This window comes from Ambystoma mexicanum, chromosome 6q, assembly GCF_040938575.1.
Source record: "Ambystoma mexicanum isolate Mex_15411 chromosome 6q, UKY_AmexF1_1, whole genome shotgun sequence".
NCBI classification, from domain to species: domain Eukaryota; kingdom Metazoa; phylum Chordata; class Amphibia; order Caudata; family Ambystomatidae; genus Ambystoma; species Ambystoma mexicanum.
Window position 1 is genome coordinate 1,119,480,922 of NC_090937.1, and position 25,779 is coordinate 1,119,506,700.

A 25,779-nucleotide genomic window follows, 5' to 3' on the forward strand; every position below is an offset into this window, starting at 1 on the left:
CCGCATCTGAAAGACAAAAGAAGGTGCGTTTAAAGACATTGGGCAACTTTATTACTCACGTGCCATTACTCCTTCCCACGCCGAATCCAGTGGGTATTCCAGCACCCTTCAGCTTCTCTAAAGCTCCGAACTTGTACCTGCAAGATAAAAGGGACAGTTAGTGCGCATCGTGAAGCAGGCTACAAGCGCTTACTTACGTGCTTCCAGGCGCTTCTATTCCTCACGCGGGTTCGATCCTCAACTCTCATCAGCCCGCCATCCGCCATCGCCGGAACCCTGCAAAACAAGAGATATCATTACAAAAGACTTTTAAGACATTTGAAGTGCCCAGAACTTACCGTTCGTGCAGTTAACGACGGACAGCAGTCCTCTGAGGTCAAGAGGCCTGCACCCTTATCCAGTGAAGAAACTGGTTACGGCACCCTGCCCCGAGGCAGATGGAGAGCTCGACGTTCACTTACCTAAGGTGAGGGCGTTAACCTTTGGGGTTCTACAGGAGAAGAGAAAGGGAAGAGGAGAGAGGCACCCAATAACCCCAGTTCATTAATCCCATATTTTCTATCTGCAGACATCTTACTCTTCGAGTCAGACATACAGTGCACAGAGGTCCAGCCCAAAGAGCCAACCGTGTGTTACACATCACCTTTGAAGATACGGCATTCACCCAGTCAAGACCGGCGCCTCTGCGGGAATCAGGTGAGCGTTACAGAACGCAAAGCCAACCGCAAAACTCCCACCCAGGCGCTATGGAAACCTCGGATACCGACCAGCTAGCCCAGTTACTTGGGGAACTAAGAGCAGAAGTGCATGCAGCCCGTCAGGAAACGAATGCTCTAAGAAGGGAACTGATTATTTCCAAGGAGCGAACAGACGATCTCGCTAGACAATTGCTACAGTCACAAGCCGGACAAACTCCGTTACCCGCATCAGGGGCAAATCTTCCTTCAACATCCTCTACGAACCCAGTGCAGATCAACCTACCTGGGAATGTACCTCTGGCTCCGCCCGAACGATTTTCTGGTGACCCAAAGAGGTTTGCAGTATTTATTAATCAGTGCCGGTTGCACTTCTTATGCCGGCCAGCAGCCTTTCCAACTGATCAAGCTAAGGTAGCTTTCGTGCTTTCGTACCTTAGTGGCAATGCGGCAGACTGGTCGATCCCTCTAGTTAATCAAGATGATCCGGTTCTCCATGATTTTCAAGCTTTTCAGCTCAGTATGGAAAAACTGTTTGCAAGACATTCACAGGGGCAGGCCTTGGACAATGAGCTCCTTTCATTGCGACAGGGTAATCAAGACCTTTTGGCTTATATTGCGTCTTTCAACAGACTGATAGTGGAAACTCGATGGCCTGAAGACAAAAGGATTACGCTGTTTTATAGAGGTCTACGTGGAGAGCTCAAAGATGTGTTAGCCCAAGTAGTGAATCCCCCGCAAGACTGTTAGGACTATATTGACTTAGTCGTTCAAATTGACCACAGACTGCAGAACAGGAAGGCCGATCGTTCCAAGTTTGATGCTTGAGTATTTTCCAAACCACCAACTCCTACCAAAGGAGTAGACTCCGGGGAACCCATGCAAATAGGGGGCCTGAAAGGACCACTAACACAAAAGGAGCGGGAAAGGAGAAAACAGCTGCAATTATGCCTCTATTGCGGAAACTCGGGGCACTTTCTTCGAGACTGTCCGGTGAAACCAGCCAAGAAGGCAGTAGGAGCTGCAGTTACCAGGGTCACAAACTCTGAGCAGGGAAACGACCTCGCCCGACAAGAATAGAGGTCCTCTTGCCGAGCGTTAAAACCAGTTCCGTGACCTCGCATTTCGTGATACCTATGGTCCTCATTAGCCCTGAACATCCGGATCGATTACATGCGATTTAAGCTTACATCGACAGCGGTGCCATCGGCAATTATGTGGATCATGAAATGGTTTTGAGGATGAATCTGACTCTTTGTCCAAAGGCTGTAAAGGACGTCATTACTACGGTGGATGGTACGGAGATAGCCTCCGGACCAGTAACGCATACCACCCAAGAAGTGACGCTAGTAAGTCAAGATGGACACCATGAGAAGATCGTGTTCGATGTGATCAAGGCCCCTCAGTTCCAGATTATTCTAGGAATTCCTTGGTTAGAGAAGCACAATCCTCAGATCGATTGGCGAGCAAGAACGGTTCAGTTTCCAGAATGTGTCTCTACTTGTCACCCTCGACCTGGTGTTGCACTGGCAGCAATTTCCTCGGAGGCTCCCCAGTTACCTCCTGAATACCTAGAATTCCAAGATGTTTTCCGGAAGGATCAGGCTAACTCTCTACCTCCACATAGGTCTTATGACTGCCAGATAGACCTGATACCTGGATCTACTCCTCCTTGTAGTAGAATTTATGCCCTCACCGAGCCTGAGAATCTTCACCTCCGACAATACCTGGATCAATACCTAGCGAATGGGTTTATTCGTCCTTCCAAGTCCCCTGCTTCCTCAGCTTTGTTCTTCGTTCCAAAAAAAGAAGGGGACCTTAGAACTTGTATAGATTATCGCGCCCTGAACCAGATCACCGTTAAGAATAGATATCCGTTACCTTTGATCCCTGAACTCCTGGACCAAGTCAGAAAAGCATGCATATATACAAAGCTGGATCTTAGAGGAGCCTACCACTTGGTACGAGTAAAAGAGGGCGATGAATGGAAGACGGCCTTCCGCACCAAGTATGGGCTATTTGAATATCAGGTCATGCCCTTCGGACTTTGCAATGCCCCGGCCGCCTTTCAATATTATATGAACGATGTCCTCAGAGAGCTCATAGATGTGTGTGTTGTTGTTTACATTGACGACATCCTCGTTTATTCTTCATCGGAAACTGAACATCGGAAACACGTGAAAATGGTCCTCGAGAGATTGCGTCAACACAAACTTTTCGCTAAGTTGGAAAAATGTGTTTTCAACGTGACTGAAGTTGAATTCTTGGGATTCATATTATCACCTAGCGGAGTGCGTATGGATTCAAAGAAGGTCGATGCAATTCTCAAATGGCCATCGCCATCCTCCGTAAAAGGTGTTCAAAGCATGTTAGGCTTCGCTAACTTTTACCGCAGAATAGTCCAGCCCATCACCGCCTTGTTAAAGAAAAACAAACGTTTTGAATGGTCTACCGAGGCGGAACAAGCTTTCCAGAATTTGAAGACTAGATTTCTCCAGCATGGGGTCTGGCATGGATTCACATGCTCATGAATATTCCCCGTCGTCAGGCTGGGAATCCTCGGTAAAGAAAAAACCAGTATCGGTTTGGTTTCTGATCTGTCTTTCGTAGTAATAACCAATCACTGGTCTCTGCGTCATACTGACCACAGCCAATGACTGCCCTCTACCTAAGCACCGCCTCTGGCAGCCATCTTCAGATTTTTACCGCACGTTCATGTGTTGGGATCCTCGTGCTATTGCTCTCGAGCGTTAGTGCTATTTTTTCACGTTTTTTTTTCTCAAAAACTTTGTTTTTCGGTCAAAAGAGCCTCAAGCTCCACCGACTCTCCATCCGATCAACGGGGACCCGTGTTGGATTCGTCTGCGCCCCTCAAGGGTGAAGATTTCGTCGAGCTACGCTTTTGGAGGACTCCAGAAGCTTCTCAGGCCCGGACATGGCCCAGGAGAAGGGAAGCTTGACGCCCGGAAAGCTGTTCAGGATCTGCCCTGGATGCCAGCTGCAGAACGTCTTTAAGGAGGACGAACACTCCTTTTGTCTCTACTGCTTACATGAGGACAAGACGCACGTGGAGAAGGACTGTGCGTTTTGCGGCAATATGTCGGAGCGGACCATGAAGGACCGCGTTCAACGTCTCGCCAACTGGCGGGAAGGGAAGAGCCCCTCAGGCGAGAAGAAGAGGAAGAAATCCGAGCGGTCTTCTAAGACCTTTGAGGACGCCCCGGCGACGGGGGTCCAACACAAGGCCAAGCACCGCGAGTCCGCTGGCACCGGGAGCGCCGAACGGTCGGGCTCTACGGGCGCCAGGCAGGGCGCACCCTCCCCGGCACCATCAGCCACGAGCCAACGCTCTGGGTCGGGTAAGAGGAAAGGCGAGCACCCGGCGAAGCTCCTGGAGAGGCCCCGGTCGAGCTCGAAGGCCCCATCGGAGGGGGAGCGAGGCAGTGTCCCCCCCCTCAAGGATAAGGCGGTGAGCGCACCTAAGGTGGTGAAGGCCTTAATCCATCCGGCCAAGCCCTCTATTGATACTGTCGCGGCGGCCCTGGCTCAGCCTGTGGAGGCTACACCAGTGGTGGCGACCTCGGGGCTCAGAGTCTCCCTGCCACCTCGTAGGGAGTCCTCTTTTGTGTCCATTGATAGGACCCCCGTGAAATCCCCGGCGGGGAAGAAAAAGGGGGGGCAGGGCGTCGTCGTAGATTCGGCCTCAACCTCGGAGGAAGAGCTGATCGAGGTCTTAAGCCACGGCCTTGGCGTGGAAGAAGACCGGCCCGTCGGGATGGATCCCGACGCAGGTGACGACGACATCGTCGAGGGTGCCGACGGGGCCCCTGATCGCCCGTCGGATTCCCTCGCCGTCCGGTGGGGAAGTCGATGTGGAGGCCGCACCACCCCCCGCTTTCTTCCTGGCCGCCGCGGAGACAACGGATTCCCCTCTGCCAGCGCCGCAAGACAACTCGGCGGCCATTTTGTTGGCTATACAGTCCTTATGCTCAGAGATAAGGACGAGACTAGACTACCGTTGCCGGCGGAGGAACCTCTCCCGTCGGGGGATCCTGAACCGGGACCTTCTGGTGTTCCCCCGCCCAAGAAAAGAAGGATTCACCCTCCACCTCCTTTTCAGCCGTCGCGCCCCGTCCAGCCCTCCTCCCCGTCCACCCGAGGGGATGATACGGGGACTGACACGGCAGCGACGGGTACGGACGACGAGGTATACGACGAGGATCTACCGTCGTCACCTCCCACCAGGGCTTCTCCGCCCGACGAGATTGGATCGTTCCACTCCATGATCGCCAGGGCATCCGAGCTTTTCCAACTCTGCCCTGAGGAGAAGAAAAAGGAAGGATTCCTTTATCAACGGCGCGAGGCCAAGAGGAAGACGGTCCTCGCGGTGCCTCTACTGGACGACATTTGGGATGAGGGCCTCGCCCTCCTCAAGAACCCTTCCACGACGCCAGCTAGAAGAAACCGGTACGAGAAGAAGTACCGGGTCCCGGACGCGGCCCCCCTGTGCCTCCGGGCGCAGCCTACCCCGGACTCCGTCGTCTCCGCGGCGGCCAGGAAGAAAGCGGGGGGTGGTGCGGCCTCCACATCGACTTCCCCACCGGACGGCGAGGGAAAGAAATTGGACGCTATGGGACGCAGGGTCATCTCGTCTGCAGCGACGACGATTAAAGCGGCCAACGCCTTGGCTATCGTGGCCCGCTACGACAGGGAGCTATGGTACAAACTGGCTCCCCTGCTGGACTTCCTACCGGACGACAAGAGGGCGGATGCCCTGGAGATCCTACAGGAAGGTGAGGTGGCGTCGGACCACGCCATCACTATTGCGACGGACATCGCCGACACTGGGTTTCGCCAGTTGGGCAACGGCGTGTGCCTTAGGCGGCGTGGATGGCTCAAGGCTACGGACTTCCGTCAAGACGTACAGACCAGAGTCCTGGACATGCCGTTCGATGGGAACAACCTGTTTGGGAAAACAGTGGACGATTCCCTTCAGGCCATTAAAGCGGACACTGAGACGGCCCGGGCCCTTGGGGTTCTGCAGCAACGACGGACGCCCTTTCGGAGCAGCGGAGGCAAGGGCGCCTCCAAAGGTTCCGGCGGCGGTTTCTCCACCTACCGTCAAGCGGCCCGCTCGTCGTCTCAGGAGGCCTACAGAGGACGAGGCAAGTCTGGCGGACCCCGCCGTCGTCGCCAAGGAGGTCAAGGCGGCAAAGCCTCGTCGAAACAGGATTGAACCGGCCGTGGGGTCGGGCCCCCACCGAAGCACCCCGGTGGGAGGCCGGCTGGCGAGCTTCGTCAGCGTGTGGGAGTCCATCTCCACCGACCGTTGGGTGCTGGACGCCTTAGCCCGGGGCCACGCGCTCGAGTTTCAAAGAAGGTGCCCGCGCGTCCCCCCCGTGGCCAGGAAAGAGCTTCACGTCCCTCAGCTTCTCCTGGAGGTAAAGGCGATGCTCAGGAAGGGCGCCATCGAACTCGTCCCAAAGAGGCTTCGGGGCTCCGGAGTTTACTCGAGATACTTCCTCGTGAAGAAGAAGACGGGAGGATGGCGCCCCATCCTAGACCTGCGACGTCTGAACAAGTTCATCAAGGCGCAGAAGTTCCGGATGGTCACCCTCCAGCACGTCCTGGGGCAGCTGGAGGAAGGAGACTTCCTGTCGTCGTTGGATTTGGAGGATGCCTACTTCCATATTCCCATCCTAAAGGGGCACCGAAAATTCCTCAGGTTTGTGGTCCAAGGGCGTCACTACCGGTTCAAAGCCCTCCCCTTCGGACTACGGTCGGCACCCAGGGTATTCACCAAGTGCCTTGCACCGGTGGCGGCGCAGCTGCGCCGCGAGGGGATCCACGTCTACCCCTACCTGGACGACTGGCTCATCCGAGCCAAGACGAGGGAGCTCGCCGTGGAGCACATGGCAAGGACCGTCCAACTTCTCACGGACCTGGGATTCTCCGTGAACTACGCCAAGTCCCACCTGGTACCCGCGCAAAACGCACTGTTTCTGGGAGGGAAGCTCGACACAGTGTCCCTTCTGGCCTCCCCGTCGGAGGAAAGGACCAGGTCCATCCTGGGCAAGGTACAGCGGATGTTGGTTTCCGACGCGGCCAAGGTGAGGTCCATCAAGTCCCTCCTCGGAATGATGTCTTCTTGCATCTACCTCATTCCCATGTGCAGGCTCCGGATGCGCCCGTTGCAGGAGTTCCTGGACGCGCGCTGGATCCAAACGACGGGCGGCTTCGAGGAGAGGATCACACTCGACGAGAGTTTCCGCCGAGCGGTCCGGTGGTAGGGCAACCGCGCGCATCTGACGGCGGGCATGGACTTCCAGACCCCAGACCACCAGGAGACAGTGACCACAGATGCCTCCCTGGAAGGGTGGGGAGCGCACACCGAAAATCTGCACGCGAGAGGCCTTGGCTCCCGACGGAGAAGTCCCTCCATATCAACGTCCTGGAGCTCCGTGCAGTGTTCTGGGCCCTCAGGTCCTTCCTTCCGTCCCTCAAGGGCAAGGTGGTGAGGATCTTCACCGACAACACCACCACCATGTTTTACATCAGGAAACAGGGCGGAACCAGGTCCCCAGCGCTGTCCAAGGAGGCGCAGGACCTGTGGCATTGGGCCGTCGCCCAAAGGATGTTTCTGGTGCCGTTTCATCTGGCAGGGATAAAAAACACCATTGCCGACTCACTCAGCAGGGAGCTGCGCTCGTGCCACGAGTGGGAACTACGGCAGGATCTAGTGGATCGCCTCTTCCGACGGTGGGGCTCACCCCAGATCGACCTGTTCGCGACGGCGACGAACTCCAAGTGCCGGAGGTTCGCCAGCAGGTTTCCCCAGGCGAGGAGCATGGGCGATGCTTTCTCGTTCCCCTGGGAGGGCCTGTTCCTCTACGCGTTCCCTCCTTTGCCACTGCTAATCCGGCTCGTCAACCAGCTCAAGAGGTCACGGTGCAGGATGATCCTCGTCGCACCTGCGTGGCCGAGGCAGATATGGTTCCCGGACCTTCTGGACTTGTCAGCGTCCCCGCCAATCAAGCTGCCGGTGGACGCGGATCTACTCTCCAGGGAAGGAGGCGCCATCCTCCACCACGACCCGAAATCGCTGAACTTGCAGGCCTGGCTCCTGCAGCGCTAGAGTTTGGAGGATACGACATACCGGCCGACTGCAGAGAGGTTCTTGCAAAGGCCAGGGCGTCCTCGACTCTTAAATGCTACGGACACAAATGGAAGAGGTTCTCTGTCTGGTGCCACGCACAGAAGATTAACCCTCTACGGATTACGGCTCCCCAGGTACTGCCGTACCTGCTGACGCTGGCCAAAGCTGGACTGGCACACGCGTCCATCAAGATTCATCTTGCTGCGATCTGCCGATACACCAGAACCACGGGCCGGACGTCCTTGTGGTCTCATCGTCAGGTGAAAGAGTTCATGAAGGGACTGTTCAGATCGTTCCCGCCGGTGAAGGCTCCGGCCCCGGCGTGGGAGCTCAACGTGGTGCTGACCAAGCTCATGGGACCTCCGTTCGAGCCTCTGCACTCGGCCCCGTTGAAGTTTCTGTCGTGGAAAACAGCGTTTCTTGTGGCCATCACCTCCACACGACGGGTGGGAGAGATTCAGGCCCTTTCCTGCAAGGCCCCGTACTTGACTTTTCATGACACGAGGGTAGTGCTCAGGACGCACCCCTCCTTCATGGCCAAGGTACCGTCGGACTTCCATCTCAACGAACCCTTGGTGTTGCCTGTGTTCTTCCCGTCGCCTTCGTCGCCGGCTGAGAGGACTTTGCACTCGCTGGATGTGGCTAGAGCGCTGAAGTTCTACGTGGACCGCACGAAGTGTTTTCGGAAGACGTCACAACTCTTTGTGAACTTTGGACCTGTCAATCAGGGGAAGGCTCTCTCGAAGGCTTCCATTTCCAGATGGCTCTCCGGCTGTATCATGTACTGTCATCGGTTGGCAAACCGACCGCTGCCTGGCCGTCCGAGAGCCCATTCCACCAGAGCGATCGCAGCTACCACGGCGTTCCTTTCTGGTGTGCCCCTGCTGGACATATGCAGGGCTGCTACGTGGAGGTCGACGCACACCTTCACGAAATTCTACTGCGTCGATCGGGATTCCAGGGAGGAGTCCAGAGTCGGCCAAGCAGTGCTGCGCAACCTGTTCGCCTGAGGTGAGCCTGGTGAGGAGGTAAGATGCTTAATGTTGAGTTTGATGTACTGCTTAATGTTGAGCCTTTGCCACCTCCCGTGGTTGTGCATGTGTGTACTGCTATGTATTCTTTATTCATGAGCATGTGAATCCATGCCAGACCCCATGCTGGAGAAGGAACAAGTTACTTACCTGTAACTGTTGTTCTCCAGCATGGGTCTGGCATGGATTCACATGCGAACCCTCCCGCCTACCCCTCTGCGGCTCTTCACTTGGTCATACTGCCACTTCACGTGCTTCCAAATCTGAAGATGGCTGCCAGAGGCAGTGCTTAGGTAGAGGGCAGTCATTGGCTGTGGTCAGTATGACGCAGAGACCAGTGATTGGTTATTACTACGAAAGACAGATCAGAAACGAAACTGATACTGGTTTTTTCTTTACCGAGGATTCCCAGCCTGACGACGGGGAATATTCATGAGCATGTGAATCCATGCCAGACCCATGCTGGAGAACAACAGTTACAGGTAAGTAACTTGTTCCTTATCTCTGCACCGATCTTAAAACATCCTAGCCCAGAACTCCCCTACATCGTTGAAACTGATGCTTCGAGCCTTGCCATGGGGGCAGTTCTATCACAAAAGGACCAAGTAACCAATCAGTTGCATCCCGTGGCATTTTGGTCCCGCAAATTCTCGCCTCCTGAAATCAATTACACTATTACTGATAAGGAACTTCTAGCTATCAAGTCCGCCTTTAAGGCTTGGCGGCATTATCTTCTGGGGGCCCGACACACCGTTACTGTGATTACAGATCACCGAAACCTGCAATATTTGAAAACCGCAAAAGCTCAATCCTCTAGGCAACTCCGTTGGGCACTATTCTTTGCCGAGTTTGACTTCATAATTACCTATCGACCTGGTACAAAAAACGGTAAAGCTGATGCCCTTTCTCGGATGGGAGTGGAAGAACATTTGATCAATCCTAAACCTGTACCTATCATTCCCGAACAAAGAATTCTAGGTGTAATCGCCACACAATCCATAGAGGAAGTTAAGGATAAAGCCAGGCTACTGGTAACTCCAGCAGACATACAGAATTGGCATCTGCAGGGAAAGGACTTTACGGTGAAGGACAACCTATTATATTTCCAAGAACGGTTATACCTGCCCAGCACAGATTTACAGAAAAAGGTAATCTCTTGTTATCACGATTCTTTAATGGAAGGACATCCCGGTATGACCAAGACCTCGGAAAAGATCAAGCGCTACTTCTGGTGGCCGTCTTGGAAAAAAGATATCAGAGACTTTATAATGTCCTGTGGAGTATGCGCCCAAAACAAGAGTCAAAAGGAAAAACCAGCCGGCCTCTTACGGCCTATTGACATCCCGCCTCGCCCTTGGCATACGCTTTCTATGGACTTCATCACCGATCTACCTCCATGCTCTGGATACAATACGATCCTAGTAATCGTGGACCTATTCTCCAAGATGGCGCATTTGATTCCACTCGAAGGCTTACCAACAGCAGCAACTCCGGCCCGAGAATTTCTCGAAAACATCGTCCGACTGCACGGTTTTCCTTCAGTTCTAATTTCGGATCGAGGTAGTCAATTTATTTCTCATTTTTGGCGAAGTTGCTGTCGGTCTGCTCAAATTGATGTGAGACTTTCGACCAGCCACCACCCTCAAACCGATGGACAAACCGAGAGGACCAATCAAACTCTGGAACAGTATTTGCGCTGCATGCTACAACAAACTGAAAAAACTTGGAAAGATATCCTTTGGATAGCCGAATATGCCTACAATAACTCTGTCCACTCGGGAACTGGGAAGACCCCGTTTTTTCTTTTATACGGTAGTCACCCTCGAACCTCGGAGTTGGATCCACTCCAAGATCTTGGAACACCAGCAGTAGACCACCTGCATTCTACAATCACCCAAGCCTTTAAGGAAGCCGTTTCTCACCTTCAAAGGGCTAAAGAACAATACAAGAAAGGAGCAGACCAACATCGGAAGGAAGCCCCCCAATATCAAGTAGGAGATCAAGTCTGGTTATCCACCAAATATCTACCTCTAAAAGGACCACGCACATTCAACCCAAGATACCTTGGTCCCTATTCCATCACTACCATAGTAAATCCAGTAGCGGTCAAGTTGGACTTGCCCCCTCACATGAAGATACATCCGGTCTTCCACGTCTCTCTATTAAAACCCGTGCAACCTCAAACCCGACTAACTACATCTCCAAAACCTATTCTAGTTGATGGAGAACTCGAGTTTGAAGTCAAAAGCATCCTGGATTCCAAGATTTCCAAATCTAAACTATTTTACCTGATTGACTGGAAAGGCTACGGTCCCCAAGAAAGATCCTGGGAACCTGCAGAATATGTCCACGCGCCTCGTCTAATCAAAAGATTTCATCGAACATTTCCTAACAAGCCCGAACCCCCGGAGAACCCGGTTTGGGAGGGGCCTTGAGGGGGGGTGCTGTCATGATCTCTGCTTCCAAAAGATCAGGACTTGCCCGACTCCCTTGGAAGCAGACCCATAACCCGGGTTCCGAGTGCCAGCCAGTCCCAATTGGGACCTTTTGGACCCTGTCCTGGCGCCAGTGGCACCAGGCTCATAAAGATGCCCAGTCCCAGCGCTGGAAGCGCCGGGCTCATAATGCTTGGGTGGACTTACCTGCAGCAGACCATGCTGCTTACTTACCTGCCAGTTGAACCCCTGATCCTCTTCTGTTTGGGACTACTTTTCCTGTTGGGTGGGGCAGGAGCCACTCCCTAGGTTCAGAACACTGGAACTCTTCTGGAAAGCAGGAACTCTTTTCTTACCTAGGCGTGGCTGTGGAAGGAGATACCTAAGCACTACAGGAGGCTATTTAAACCACACCCGATGGATGAATCTTGCTTTGCGTTATTCTGCATTCTCTGCAGCAGAACGCTCATCGTGTCTTCTGCTTCTGATCCTGGGCCTAAGGGAACAAAGGCTTACCATCCTGGAATCCAGTCTTCAGCAGCACCTGTAAAGACAAAGAAAGAACAGGTTAGCACTACGGTCTTCAGTGGCAGCGCATCTCTTACCTGGTCCATCGGCTGTCACCAACGCCTCGCGCTGCATTCCGGCATCTGAAAGACAAAGGCTTACCTACTCTTCGCATGCTCCGGAGGTCTTCGCACTGCATTCCGGCATCTGAAAGACAAAAGCTTACCAGCTCTTCGCACGCTCCGGAGGCCTTCGGCGCTGCATCCCGCATCTGAAAGACAAAAGAAGGTGCGTTTAAAGACATTGGGCAACTTTATTACTCACGTGCCATTACTCCTTCCCACGCCGAATCCAGTGGGTATTCCAGCACCCTTCAGCTTCTCTAAAGCTCCGAACTTGTACCTGCAAGATAAAAGGGACAGTTAGTGCGCATCGTGAAGCAGGCTACAAGCGCTTACTTACGTGCTTCCAGGCGCTTCTATTCCTCACGCGGGTTCGATCCTCAACTCTCATCAGCCCGCCATCCGCCATCGCCGGAACCCTGCAAAACAAGAGATATCATTACAAAAGACTTTTAAGACATTTGAAGTGCCCAGAACTTACCGTTCGTGCAGTTAACGACGGACAGCAGTCCTCTGAGGTCAAGAGGCCTGCACCCTTATCCAGTGAAGAAACTGGTTACGGCACCCTGCCCCGAGGCAGATGGAGAGCTCGGCGTTCACTTACCTAAGGTGAGGGCGTTAACCTTTGGGGTTCTACAGGAGAAGAGAAAGGGAAGAGGAGAGAGGCACCCAATAACCCCAGTTCATTAATCCCATATTTTCTATCTGCAGACATCTTACTCTTCGAGTCAGACATACAGTGCACAGAGGTCCAGCCCAAAGAGCCAACCGTGTGTTACACATCACCTTTGAAGATACGGCATTCACCCAGTCAAGACCGGCGCCTCTGCGGGAATCAGGTGAGCGTTACAATCACAGGTCAGATCATCATTGTTTGCAAGGACTCGATTCATGTCTGTGAAGGTCCAGCAGGATGCCCACAAAGTTTCAGCAAGATTCGGAATTCGGAGGCCCATGCACGGCACAATGGTTTCAGGTCCCAGGGTATTGGGTATTGCAGGCCAGCAAGGTCGCAGCACGACGTGGGGTGGCTCAAAATGCAGGTCTTCGTGAGTCTATTGGGTCCCACTAGGCTCTGGGTTAGGCTCTTTGTTTTCAGAGTCCCTAGGTCGATTGGAACAAGGGTAACAGCAGGCTCCAGTTCCACAGCAGGCTCTCTGGTCACTGGAAAACTTCTCAGCTGTGTTTTCTTCATCTTCCTCTTCGGTTACGGTATCAGTGGTCGACTACCTCTTCAGCTTCCAGGATCAGACTTTTATGCAGGAACCCAGCCAATCCAACAGCCTTGCAACTTTCAAACTCGGGGGGCATCTGGCCAGGTTGAACTGGATTCTCCCAGTCAGGCTGGCAGACAAAGGGCTGCAGATTTTTGTACTCCTCCATCACTTCCTGACACTTTGGAGCCTGGGCGGGGCTTGACCGAGGTCCACCGGCGAAGATAAAGTTAGCACAAAGGATTTTCCCACCCTGTATGTCAGGGTAAGAACCAAGAAGGTACAAAGAACACTAAAATGGTGAAAAAAGAAGACCCGGGGCATTTTGGTAAAATGAGCACCCTTGGGTGCCGTTACCAGGGCTGTGGAAATAGCCTGCGGTAAAGGTGCACCGACTTAGTTAAAAGGTTCACTGCCACCAGCCGTTAAAGGTACGCTTAGCCTTGTAACATTGTTACATTTAGAATGAGAAAGGGGATACCCAGTATCTCCCAGCACTCCACATAAGCTGGGGGTGCTGCTCTCGCCTAATAAAATGTTTAAGGGATCCAAAGATCCTTTTTATCCTTCGGAACTGTAGTTCTCACAAGGTTAGCCAGAGAAAGTTAAAAAGGGGAGCCCCAAAACAACCCAGCAACAATAGGCAGTATGTGCCAAAAGTTGTAAAAGTAAATACAATTAAAATGACACTATGGAGAGTCTTACAAATTACACCCATAAAAATAGTAAAAGACTCTGAGTGTGGAAGAAGGTTCCCGCTCACTGAGGTATAGGGAAAAATTATCTACCAGTCCAGCAAAAAGTTGTGGGGTTGAAACCGGTCAGGAACATTTATCATTGATATGAAAATCTTACCTAACACTTGATATTTTTGATCAGAGTAGGATTTCCTAAGGAGGTTGTATCTGAGAGGCGGTCAGATTTTATGGCCCACTAAATGCAGACCATTTGGAAAAGCTGTGGGGTCACATACAAGTGCTCAACGCCCTACTACCCTCAAACAAATGGGTTGGAAGAAAGATTTAACAGGACAATTAAGAACATGAGTGGAGCTTTAGAAGAACCACTTAGTATAGAAAGTGGGACCTCCTTCTGCCATGGCTTCTATTTGCCTGTAGAGAAGTACCTGAAGCTGGAGTGGGCTTTAGCCCCTTTGAGCTACTTTATGGTCATCCAGTCAGAGGCCCTTCGGCCCTGATTAAGGACGGTCTGGAGAGTGCTCGTTCCCTCAAGACAGTACGATTACTGACTATGTGGTAGGCCTCAGACAGAGGATGGCACAGATGCTGACTGAGGCTTCAGAGAACTTAAAAGCTGGTCAAGCTCTGGTCAAGCAGTGGCATGAACAGAAGGCTAGCATGGTCTCATCATGGTCACCGTATGACAGAGGGTCTTACATGACAAATGGTCAGGGCCCTTCAAAGTTGTAGGAAAACCTGGAGAGGTCAACTGTTTGGTAGACCTGGGCAACCCCAAGGCGGCATCCAGGGTCTTTCATACCAACCGTCTGAAGGCTTGTTTCCAAACCAGAGATAGGAGCTTTGCTCTCAGCTTCTGATCAAGAAGAAGAGGAGAGTGATCCTCTCCCAGATCTTCTAAAGGGACACCCTTCAGATGGGTCAGTAGAAGGGCTACAACTCTCTATTAATTTGACAATGCAGCAACAGGAGGAGTGAAGAATTTAGTTAACTCAATCTGCCCCTCTGTTCACACTTACACCAGGTTTTACCACTTGGGGCCAACATGACATTGACTCTGATGATAGTGTACTATCACCAGTGGGGCTACAGAATGTCAGATAATGTGAGTAACCACATCAAGGAGGAGGTCAACAAGATGCTTGACCTAGGAGCGATTGAAAATTCCACAAGTCCATGGGCTAGCCCAGTTATGTTGGTGCCAAAGGCAGGAACTAAGGAACTAAGATTATGTGTGGACTATAGGGCATTAAATGCAGTTACCAAGACTGATGCCCATCCCTTGCCAAGGACAGATGAACTTGTGGATAAGCTGGGCTCAGCCAAGATTCCTCAGTACTTTTGAACTGACAAGTGGTTATTGGCAGATTGCCATGACTGACCATGCCAAGGAGAAGATCGCATTCTCAACCCCAGAAGGCTTGTACCAATTTAAGGTCATGCTCTCTGGATAAATATATGCACCTCCCATATTCCAGAGAATAGTTAATCATGTTCTGAATGGGTTAGAGAACACCTGCATGTGTACTTAGATGACATTGCAGTATTGAACCCTACCTGGGAAGAACATATTATCCACCTGGGACATGTGTTGCAGGCCCTTCAGCAGGCCAATCGGACCCTGGCAAGTAAGTCCCAAGTTGGTCAGAGTAAAGTGCTCTACCTTGGTCATGAGGTAGGAGGAAGGTGAGATTAAGCCCTTACCCAGCAAAGTACAGGCAGTACCAGACTGGGGCACTCCAATTACTCAAACTCAAGTAAGAGCCTTCTTATGACCTACCGGTTACTGCAGGAACCTATGGGATCATAGCTTCTTCTTTGAGTACTATATCCTCTCCCGAGTACCCTAAAAAGGTCAAGTGGAATGAGGACTGTGAAAAAGTCTTCCAGGGGCTGAAAGATGCCCTCTGTAAAGCTCCAGTGCTGATAGCTCCAGTTTATACTCAAGCCTTCTGCTGTGCTGATCCCATTTACTATGCGACAGAGGAACTTGGAAGAGGATGACACCTTCCCTCTGGCTGGAGGGACCAACCAGCCCTGAAAGGAACTACAATCTGAGCCATCTCCTGAGTTCCTGTGACCTTGCAGAGCTGCAGACCACAAATACCACGAGAACTCTGACCGAATTGTAGTGCATTGTCTTGCCAAGGCTAAATCCGTCCAAGTCTTTGCTAAATTCTAGGTGAACCTCGAGAGACACAATCCAACTGATCCAAGTCCCCTTACCAGAGTGCAGGACTACAGGAATTGAAGAAGATTGACCGGGCGAACCGTGTCTTTTGTTGGTGCTGCGGAAAAGGTGCCAAAACCGCAGACTGACCAGAGAAGCTGAGGAAATTCGTGCCAGAGGTCCTCCCTCAAGACTGCTGCTGAGAGATCTCAATCCATTGTCCTGCCTTTCGTCACCAGGCGAAGGAATCCAGAGGTCGGGTCCAGTGTTGCTACACAAACATTTCTTCAAACCAAAGGTACTGTGGGAAGAAAAGGTATTGCTTACCTTAATCCAAGAAGTCACTTCAGAGCGTTGGACTGCACATAGAGGTGTCCAGGGAACCCCCTCTTACCTCTGACCCAAGCTGCTGCTTGTGTCCCTTGTGTGAGTTCTTTAACAGGGTCTCTGCCGTTCAGTTATTCTTCTAGTACCTTACCTAGAGACTGAAAGTATCTGCTGCTTCACAAGATTTTGAGCCCTCCCCAAACTGCCTTTTAGCTAGGGTTGCTAATTGGACTTTAAACTTCTTAACTTGAACAGAAACTGCCTCTAGAACCTTAATCTCTGCTGCTGTTAGACTAACCAACTGTTTTCCTTCCAAAAAGACTTTCTTATGTGGTTTTGGTAACTAAATGCAATTACTGTATATGTTTGTGTATGTGTTAGTGCACGTTATTACTGATAATACGGTAGAACTGTCATTAGTGTCAAAAGCTGTAACAATTGTTACTGCAAGCAACTACAAACTAAGCAGTGGCCTTTAAAAAGTATCTACAAGTATTCTTATGTGTTTTGGTTCATGTGCTAAGTATTTCAAAACGTCTCTTATGTAAATATAATATATATATATTTTATATAAATGTATTGTGTAAGTGTTTCTTTGAATTGCATTACTAACTAGGTTCAGTGTACTCATCTACAGCTTGCATCTTTCTCTTATGATACGCCTGACTGCTCTGCCAATCTACCAATTTTCCATGAGTAGTACAGACTGATACTAAGAGTTGGAGATCTATACCATTGGGATAGTTTTATAAAGATGGACTTTAGGAAAACTCCCATAACAGTGGGTGCTTGGGTGCTGGGCCTACCATGAGTATAGAATATCCTGTTTGTGTAGTGGCCCCCTTTTTTTCTTAGTGCTAGTGCACATGATCCGGTACTGCCCCATGGTATTGTATATCCCATGCTTTGTACCAAAGGGGCCGACTGATTAAGAGTAGAGTAACATAAGTCCTATGGTTTACGTTTTACATTGCAACATCATTATTCTGTTTGTTATCTTTATTCAGAGTACTCATTGCCATGTACTGAAGATGTACCTACTTGTGGAGACAGTTGTGACAAGGTACTGGAGTGTGGACTCCACAGATGTTCACAGCGGTGTCATCGGGGACCATGTGAAACCTGCAGACAGGTAAGGGAACGTCTCACTTAGCTTACTCTTCTCACTCTTGTTTACATTTTACATTTTGGACACTTTAAAAGTGAAAGAAAGCACTGTATTTGCCCAGCGGCACTGGCTATATATGTACAAAAGCAATGTTTATGGTGGGGAATGCAGGTATGTTGCAGAGGTATCGGAGGACAGAAAAGTGAAGCTAAGTGATTGTGAAACAGGTTCTCACTACCTGTCCCACTGGAACAAATTGTTGGCACTCTCCTTGACCTGTTGTTTTTTCTTCTCTTAATAACAAACAAGTTGATGGTAATCCGTACAGACAATCTGGTGCCCAGGTGTTACCTGAACAAGCAAGCAGCGATGAGGTGGAGACCCCCGACTTGATAGTTAGTTCAGGTTATAACTTGGGGTTGGAAGCTCATTTTAAAGGCATTATCAACCGTTTATGGAAGAGGAGTCGACAATGGGAGAGAGAATAGCTTGAGCGTTCATCCCTTCCTCGCTTTCTGTCTTTCTCCAGAGAGGTTCAGCATTAGTTTTGGAATTCCGGCTTTGAATTATTTGGAAACTTGGACGGGTCTTCGAGATTAGATGCTAATACTCATTGACATCTTCACCTTCTGTTTAGTCTGTTTCACTCCCCTTTTTCTCTCAGCCCCTGACTCCTACCTAACTTTAATGGAGTGAACACATAGGTATTAATTGTATTATGCTTCTTGCCTAGGTTCCCTATGTTTAAAAGGAATTTCACTGGAGCAATGGGGGGGGGGGTTCTACTATTGTTCCCATACCCTTTTAGTACCCAGGACGTCTTTTCTCTCATTTATCATCATATACATCTGTCTGTGTGGAAGATGAGAACAAGGTTACAGTGCTTCTCTTACAATGCCCCTCTCAGCAATTGCCGAGTTGGTGCTCCCCTCTCCTTACTCCGCCAATCCCAGTTCAGTGAGTGCCCCCCCCCACCCCCCATGCCCGGTGGGTGTTCTGAATGTTCTTCACTGTGAGACTGTTAGGTAGAATGTCCATCTTGTGTGATATTCTCCTCACCTGGTGAGTCCCCCAGCACATTTTGCTGGACTATTGGATGTTTTCCTGTCTCTTCTGAGTGAGTGGGAACCTTTTTCCTCACTCCTTGTTTTGTACTCTGGGCACCCCTTTTTGGGTTTCCTTTGATGGAGTTCACTTTCCTCGGTCTTTTTCCATGGCATCTGTAATTTCCTATTGCAGCACCTTATGTGTAGTGCTGCTGTAAGCTCCTTTAGCTTCCCTCTTTGGTTTTATTTTATTTCCTTTTGATAACTGTTTCCAAGGATAGGGGGATACTTTTCATCCTGCCTACACTTTTCTGGTGAGATCAGCACCTCCCACCTTATGTGGAGTGCTGAGGGGAATACTGTTCATTCCCTTTCTCACTTCTTCTGTAACTTTCTAGTTACAGTAACACATCCGAGTGGCTGGTGGCAGTGGATACTTTTTCTACCAAGTTTGTGAAACGTACAATGCAGGCCACATTTGGAGCTGTGGTAAGGGACACATGGGACACCATCGATCCACAATGGCTCCGGTCTTCTTTTTTTGCCAACTCACGATGGTTAGTTCTTTCTTCTGCCCTGAAAGGTACCAGAGATCCTGGTTTGTCTACCTTTTTGTTTTTTGTTTTTGTTTTTTTTTTTTACCCAAAGACCATTGTGTCTAGGAGGACAGGAAACTGGGAGGACTCAAAATCCACTAGTCTTTGTCCTCCAGTATGCCTACTTTGATCCAGTTCTACTTTGAATGGCTGGGTTCCTGCATAAAAGGTGATGGTCTTGATGCTGAAGCCACAATTGACCACTGGAAGATCCCTTCCGAAGAAGAGGAGGACGACATCTGCAGCAGCCTCCAGAGACCGCAAGAGCCATCTGATTGACCGCTGCTGCTCCAGCCCTCTTTTCCAAGCGACAGGGAAGTTCCAGACTGATGACTTCCTCCCTTAGAATGGTGGGACCAACCAGTCTCAAGACTATCTGCAGTTCAAACCATCCCATGAAGAGCTGTGACCTTCACCGGCGGTAAACCACCAATACCCTGTGACCTGTGCCCATTGTGCAGTTCATCGCATTCCAAAGATCGAATCCTACCGAAACTTTGGGGTACTCCTTCCGGGCATCCAGAGGCCAGACTCCACTCCTTGAAGTCCCCTCTCCTGAAGGCTGGGCAGAGAAAGCAAGCTGAATCGACTTGATGGCAACCGTTCTTCACTGGTGCTTTGAGAAGGGCGCCAAAACCACAGAACCGCAAAGAATCCTTTTTCTAAGAGCCTCTCCACTCGACTGCTGCTGTGAGATTCATCCAGTGTCTCTTCTTCAGTCTGCCTGACCAAGAATCCAATGACCGGGCCTGCTGCTGCTGCATCGTGCGGGCATAATGTTGCATCCTCTTCTTCACGTTTAAGGTACTGTGAGACTCATGGTAGAATTTACCTATTTATTTAATTGGTCATTTATAACCTGCTCGATACCCAGAGGTTTCTAAGCCTGGACCCGGGGATCATACCTGTGTTCTTTGTTGCCTAGATTTGCTTTGCTGCTCCTGTGTTGCTGGAGTGCTGATTTCAGTGTTTGGGATATTGCCCCTATATGTTCGCCTAGTCCTAAAGTCTGTATGCCCCCAGGGAGTCTTCTGTGAAGCCCATGAGGCCTTTTTTTCCCAACAAGGAAGTGTACTTACTTGCTACAATTCTTCTTCCGGAACTCATGACCCTTCACAACCTGTGCCTACTTGTTTTGTCCCCAGTCTGAGACTGAGACACTTATAACTAGATGGGAATGGACTACTAAAGCCTCGGGCCTCTGTGAAGTTAATGAAAGTCTTACCTGCTCTGTGTTGGTACTGATTCATTCATTCTTTTCTGAAACAGTGGTTCCAAGTATTCATTGCAATGTGCTTTTACTTACCTTGAATTGTTTACAACTATTCTATAAATCTGGACAAAGTAATGCTACCTACCATTATTATCATTCTGTGATTGTCGGTTGATTAATACTTTTGCTCACCTGAAGAAACTCTTTCCCTGACCTGTATTCTAACTTAAGGTTTACCACAGAATTGAGTAATAACTGCAAAAGTCCTGTTGTATATATGTATAAAGTTTATCTTAAAATTGCCTAGCATGTATAATAAATAACAAGACTTATATCTTTAACTGCAGGTTTATAAGTGTCTTCTTGAATTCTTGTGTGCTCAAAGGTCTTTGTTCTCTGCTAGAACCCTTCTTCTGCCTTAACTAAGCCTGGCTGTTCAGCCATAGCTACCAAACATTTTTGGGTAGTTCAGGCCTATACTAAGTTGAAGCACTGTACACTAAAAGGAGAGTCTTCTACAGTCCTACCATAGGTGTGATTGAGTAACATTCCCTAACTCTCACTCACCCTTTCCCAGTGCTGTCCCCTCCCTGCCCCATCTTCTAAAAGTGTGCCCTACACCCCTCTGGTACTACATGGGCTATTCCCTTGTCCCACTGCTCCCAGCCGCCTGTGTGTTTCTCCCCAGCGGCTAACTCACTGTTAGGACCGTTTTTCCAAAGTCCTACTGTAAGGAAGGCATAGTATTAATAGTATGACAGACACAAGTGACCACAGTCAAGGGTGTTTATTGAACTTCGACAAGGGTTTGGTGAACGCCTATCTAATCTTAAATCTACAGATGGGAGCAAGCTATGACCATCAAATAATAATAATGCAGTCCTAGTGGAGTCTCGTCAAAATAAAAGGGGCTATACTAAAAAGTAACTATTGCCAATCCTTAACTCTAAATACAAATAGTGTGGGGTGGTGTTCATGAAAAAGAAAGAAGTGTTCACAAAGTGATGTCAGGATGTTCAGACCGTTGACCTCCCTTCCCCACGTTTCTAGCAACGGACAAGGCGGTTCATTTGAGCATAGCACACTCTTTGGCTACTTCGGCACAAGGACACAGTTCAATTACCAGTATTAGGGCCTCCTGTACGCAAGTCTCTTTACTTCTCAGTTTCTTTATGCAGAGGTCCTGATGTACCAAAAGCAAATTAAAGTTATTTTCCTCTCGCAAATACTTCGTTTAGAAGATTCACTCTTCTCCCTGGATCCCCCTCAGCCGGGCTCAGCCCCCTTTTCTTACAATGTTTGTTACTTTGGATCCCTCTCTTCCGGGCTCAGATCCTTCCTCTTACACAATTAGTCGCCCTCAGCCGGGCTCGGACCAATTGCAGTTCATATTAGCTATTGAAGACTTTCTAATGTGCACAGGGTTTAGCTTGACCCCTTGCAGGACCACTTCGATTTCACAGTTTACATTTGCCACCTCTCAGTTGGATACCTAACAGAGACCTTGGAATGAGCACCCACGTGGTGCCGGACAACTCTGTATATGGCATCTTTCTTGGCTTCAAATGTTCAGCAACTCCTTTGATGTGCAATTATATTTGCTTTGCTTATCACATACGCCTCACACACTTCTTTAGATTTTTCTGTTCAATTTGGCCGCTTGCAACCTTGGTTCTAACACAGACCGGTCTGCTCCCCAACTCACTGGCTGTGCTGCCTTTACTGGCGCTGCCTTGTTGTAGGAGCCAAGGACAGTACCATGGCGGCAGCCGCTCCTCCTCGCCTTGGTTATCGACACGGGAGAGCCCCAGGTACCTTCGACACACAATGCACATTTCCTCAGCTCTAATTCCAGGTCATATGTTTCTTATCCTTGGAGGCTTGTGAAAGTAGCAGCTTTTCTCTGAAGCGGTCAAGGGCACTTCCCTCCTTGCAACCCTCTCTGGTCTTGCCGTCTTCCTCCTCTTATTAAACTGCAATTTTGGAACTGCTGCTTCCTTGTGTGCTTTGCCTTGCTCAGAGTGTGCTTTCATGCTCCGCCTTTTATCCGTGTGGGGACGTGTGATGGTAGTCGGGTGTGTGTAATAATCAGTAATTGCTTGACTCTGCCTGACCCTTGTGTTGGGACATTCCAGCTATACAGCTCGGGTGTTAGTCAATTTTCTCTCACAGTGAGCTGTCCGTGCGAAAGTGTTCGTGTCAGGAAAGGGGGGGGGGTGGAGTTCTTAAGTATCCTACGTGGTAGGATGGGGAAAGATGTTACAGGGAAGTGGATACCGCGTCTCACCATCCGGTGTCCCTGTCCCAAAGACACCTCATCCAGGTGATCCTCCTGCACTGGTCCACCCCCAGGAACTGGATCCAAAAGCGATGGCCATTCCTGGCCACCTGGATGACCAATCCCTGGGTGAGACACCTTCTGGTTTCTCACACTACCAAGACTTCATAACAACCATTTTGAGGGGATTGTGTCCTCCGACGTATTCAACATCTATGACAGGTAATCACCACAGCTGTGCTGTTTCGTCAAATTTTTCTGCATCCTGCGCCGATGACGTTGATACTCTCTCCCTCAAGGGCCTCCGTCGAGGCGACGTCACCGGATGTTATAAGTAGGACGCACGACGCCTCCAGCCTCAGTTCCGTTTTTTCCGCTAACATGTTTGCTTCGGAATCTTGGTGCGCCTCGGTTCTTCTCCTGATTGAATCGGTTCTTCGAACTTGGTTGTTTGTGAAGTATCATGTCTTTGTCTTCATCTACCCCGCGTCTGGTTTCAAGAAGTGTCGGGACTGCGGTTCCAAGATGTCGCTTACGGACCCGCACAATGTCTGCCTCTGGTGCCTCGGCGAGGACCACGCCACCGATGACTGCGGTGAATGCCAGTCTTTGACGTCGAAGGCCTTGCGGGAGCGAAAGAAGAAGTTGACTGTAGGTAGGGTTTCCAAACCTCGAAAGTCGAATTCTGCTGGGCTTTTGACCGACGATTCGAGGGGCGACTCTCCGCGTCGGTATATGTCCAGGGGGTCTTGGTCCCAGAGTGGTTCCCACCATTCCTCTGCCTCTTCAAGGCACTCTCGGAAGCGCAGTCACCGGTCGCCTTCCTCGTCAGAGGACTCCGCCCGACGGCAGGTAGCTTGTCCCAACAGGCAATCATCTCCGGCGGAAAGGGACGCATTTTGCAAGGAGATGATGGTGATTTTTGAATCGCAGGGCTCCGTTCCGTCCACGCCTTCGAGAGAAGCAGGCAAGGAACGCGCTAGGGCCACCACTCGCACGCCTTCGGGCTCAGGTGGTCGACGCGATCATCCGGAGCCGTCGAGGTCCCGATCAGACAAGGTGGATCGCTCTAGCCATGCCCGCTCCAGGTCCCGGTCCTTGACGCCCTCCAGACCGTCAGAGCCTGTGAGGTCTTCTAAGAAGACATCGATGCCATTGGCGCCATGTCCGTCGAGGGACTCTCTTGAGTCTCCGGCTCCGAGGAAGTCATCGACGCCATCGGGGCTGAGGCTGTCGAAGGACACGCTCGGGGCTCCTGCCTCGAAGTAGTTGTCGAAGTCGTCGGCGCCTCGCTCGACGCCAATTCCGTCGACGTCCTCAACGCCTTTTGATGAGGCTTTATTGGAGGTGCCCTGGAGACCGTTGGAAACCCTGAGGAAGGCCCTGAGTAAATCGGTGAGACCTGTGTTTGAACATTTTTCTGTGCCCTCACCCAAGGATTTATTTCAGCCTTTGGATTATATCTCGGAGGTAGATGAAGGGTCTGATGTGGAAGGGTTTGTCCCTCCTGAGGTTCCTGACGAACTGTTGTCTGGTCATAGCCAGATGGAATACCTTCGTCAATCCTTACATGACGCCAGTGGTCTGGACACCTCCCCGGAGGTTGAATTTGGCAGTCCTGAGCCTGGTACACACGCTGAGTCTTCGTACAGGCGTCTCATGTCGAGGGTGACAGAGTATTTGGGGTGGTCTGCTCCACCTGTGGATTTTCTGCAAGATGACCTGACAGATATTTTGGACCAAGGTCCACCCACTCACCCGGTGCTGCCATTTCATATGGCTTTACAAAGAAGGGTGACGGTGGCTTGGACTGCTCCGGAGAGACTCCCGGCAGTCAATAAGTCGTTGCTGAAAAAATACCATCCAGCCAGTGGCTACCCTGGCTACTTGTCTTTGCACCCCACTCCGGAGAGTTTGGTGGTGCAGGCGGCTACAGCCCCAGCGAAGCAGCACAGGTTTGCGCGGTTGTGGAAGTCGGGGTTTGCTCCTGATGTACAGTCCCGACTTCTCAACATGCCCTTTGATGGTGACCATCTTTTTGGCAGCAAGGCTGACTAGAGCCTTGAGAGGTTGCAGACCTCCGAAGCTGCAGCAAAGTCGTTGAGCGCTGCAGTTCGCCAACCTCTGCCTTTTCGTCTTAGGGCACAGCAATGGAGGGGAGGTTCCTTTCGATACTACTTGTCCAAGGGTAGATCGAGGGGAGCTGCCAGTTAAAGGGGCCAACATAGGAGTACCAGAGGTGGAAAACAAGGTACTCGAGGTGCCAAAGCCGCTCGGGCTGTTGCCTCTTTGCCCTCAGGCACTGCTGCAGCCGCCTCAGCTCAGTCATGAGGCCATGTCCCATGGTTCGCCGGTTGGGGGAAGGCTGGCGCAGCATCTTGTAGAATGGCGTACCATTACTTCAGATGTGTGGGTTCTGGAGATCATAGCCCACGGCTACTGTCTTCCTTTCCGGCAGAGGCCTCACGACAATCCACCACGGAAGCTCTCTTTGAAGAGTCCGGATCCGCTCCTTTTGCAGGAAATCAAATCCCTGCTGGAGAAAGGCGCCATAGAACTGGTGCCTGTAGCGGAGAGGAACAAGGGATGGTAATCCCCATATTTTTTGATCCCGAAAAAGGACTGGGGATTGAGACCCATCATGGACTTGCGTGGTTTGAACAAGCTCCTCAGGAAGGACAAGTTCAAGATGGTTACTCTCTCTCAAGTCCTCCAGGCCCTTCAACTTAAGAACTGGTTGGTGTCTCTGGACCTAAGGATGCTTACGTTCATGTGCCGATTCATCCCAAGCACAGCAAGTACCTGAGGTTCATGGTTGGCGACCCGCATTTTCAGTTTCGGGTCCTGCCGTTCGGATTGACCTCCGCCCCGAGGGTCTTCACCAAGCTAATGGTGGTGGTGGCAGCGTAGCTCAGGAAAGGGGGGGATTCACGTCTACCCCTACCTGGATGATTGGTTGATCAGAGTGCGCTCTACCCAGCAAGTCCTGGACCATCTGTCAGTCACCTGCCACTCCCTTCACAGGCTGGGCTTCTCCCTCAACTTAAAGAAGTCCTACTTGACACCTATCTAGCAGCTCCAGTACATCGGAACAGTGCTCGACACAGCCCTGTGGCTGTGTTAGCCTCCCCAGGTGAGTGCTCATCACTTTCTGCAGATGGTGAACAAGTTTCAACGTGCCCA

At 50.7% G+C, this 25,779-nt stretch overlaps 1 protein-coding gene across 3 annotated transcripts in view; it reads left to right on the forward strand.

The window, feature by feature from the left end:
• Positions 1-25,779, forward strand: part of NFXL1 (nuclear transcription factor, X-box binding like 1) — a 1,058,117-nt gene that overhangs the window by 285,510 nt on the left and 746,828 nt on the right. For all 3 annotated transcript variants that reach the window (XR_011282282.1, XM_069631709.1, XM_069631710.1), the window contains exon 10: positions 17,363-17,487. Coding sequence is in view for 2 of the 3 variants with exons in the window: in XM_069631709.1 (XP_069487810.1) it covers positions 17,363-17,487 (125 nt within the window). In the remaining variant the exon portion in view is untranslated. The remainder of the gene's footprint in view (positions 1-17,362; positions 17,488-25,779) is intronic.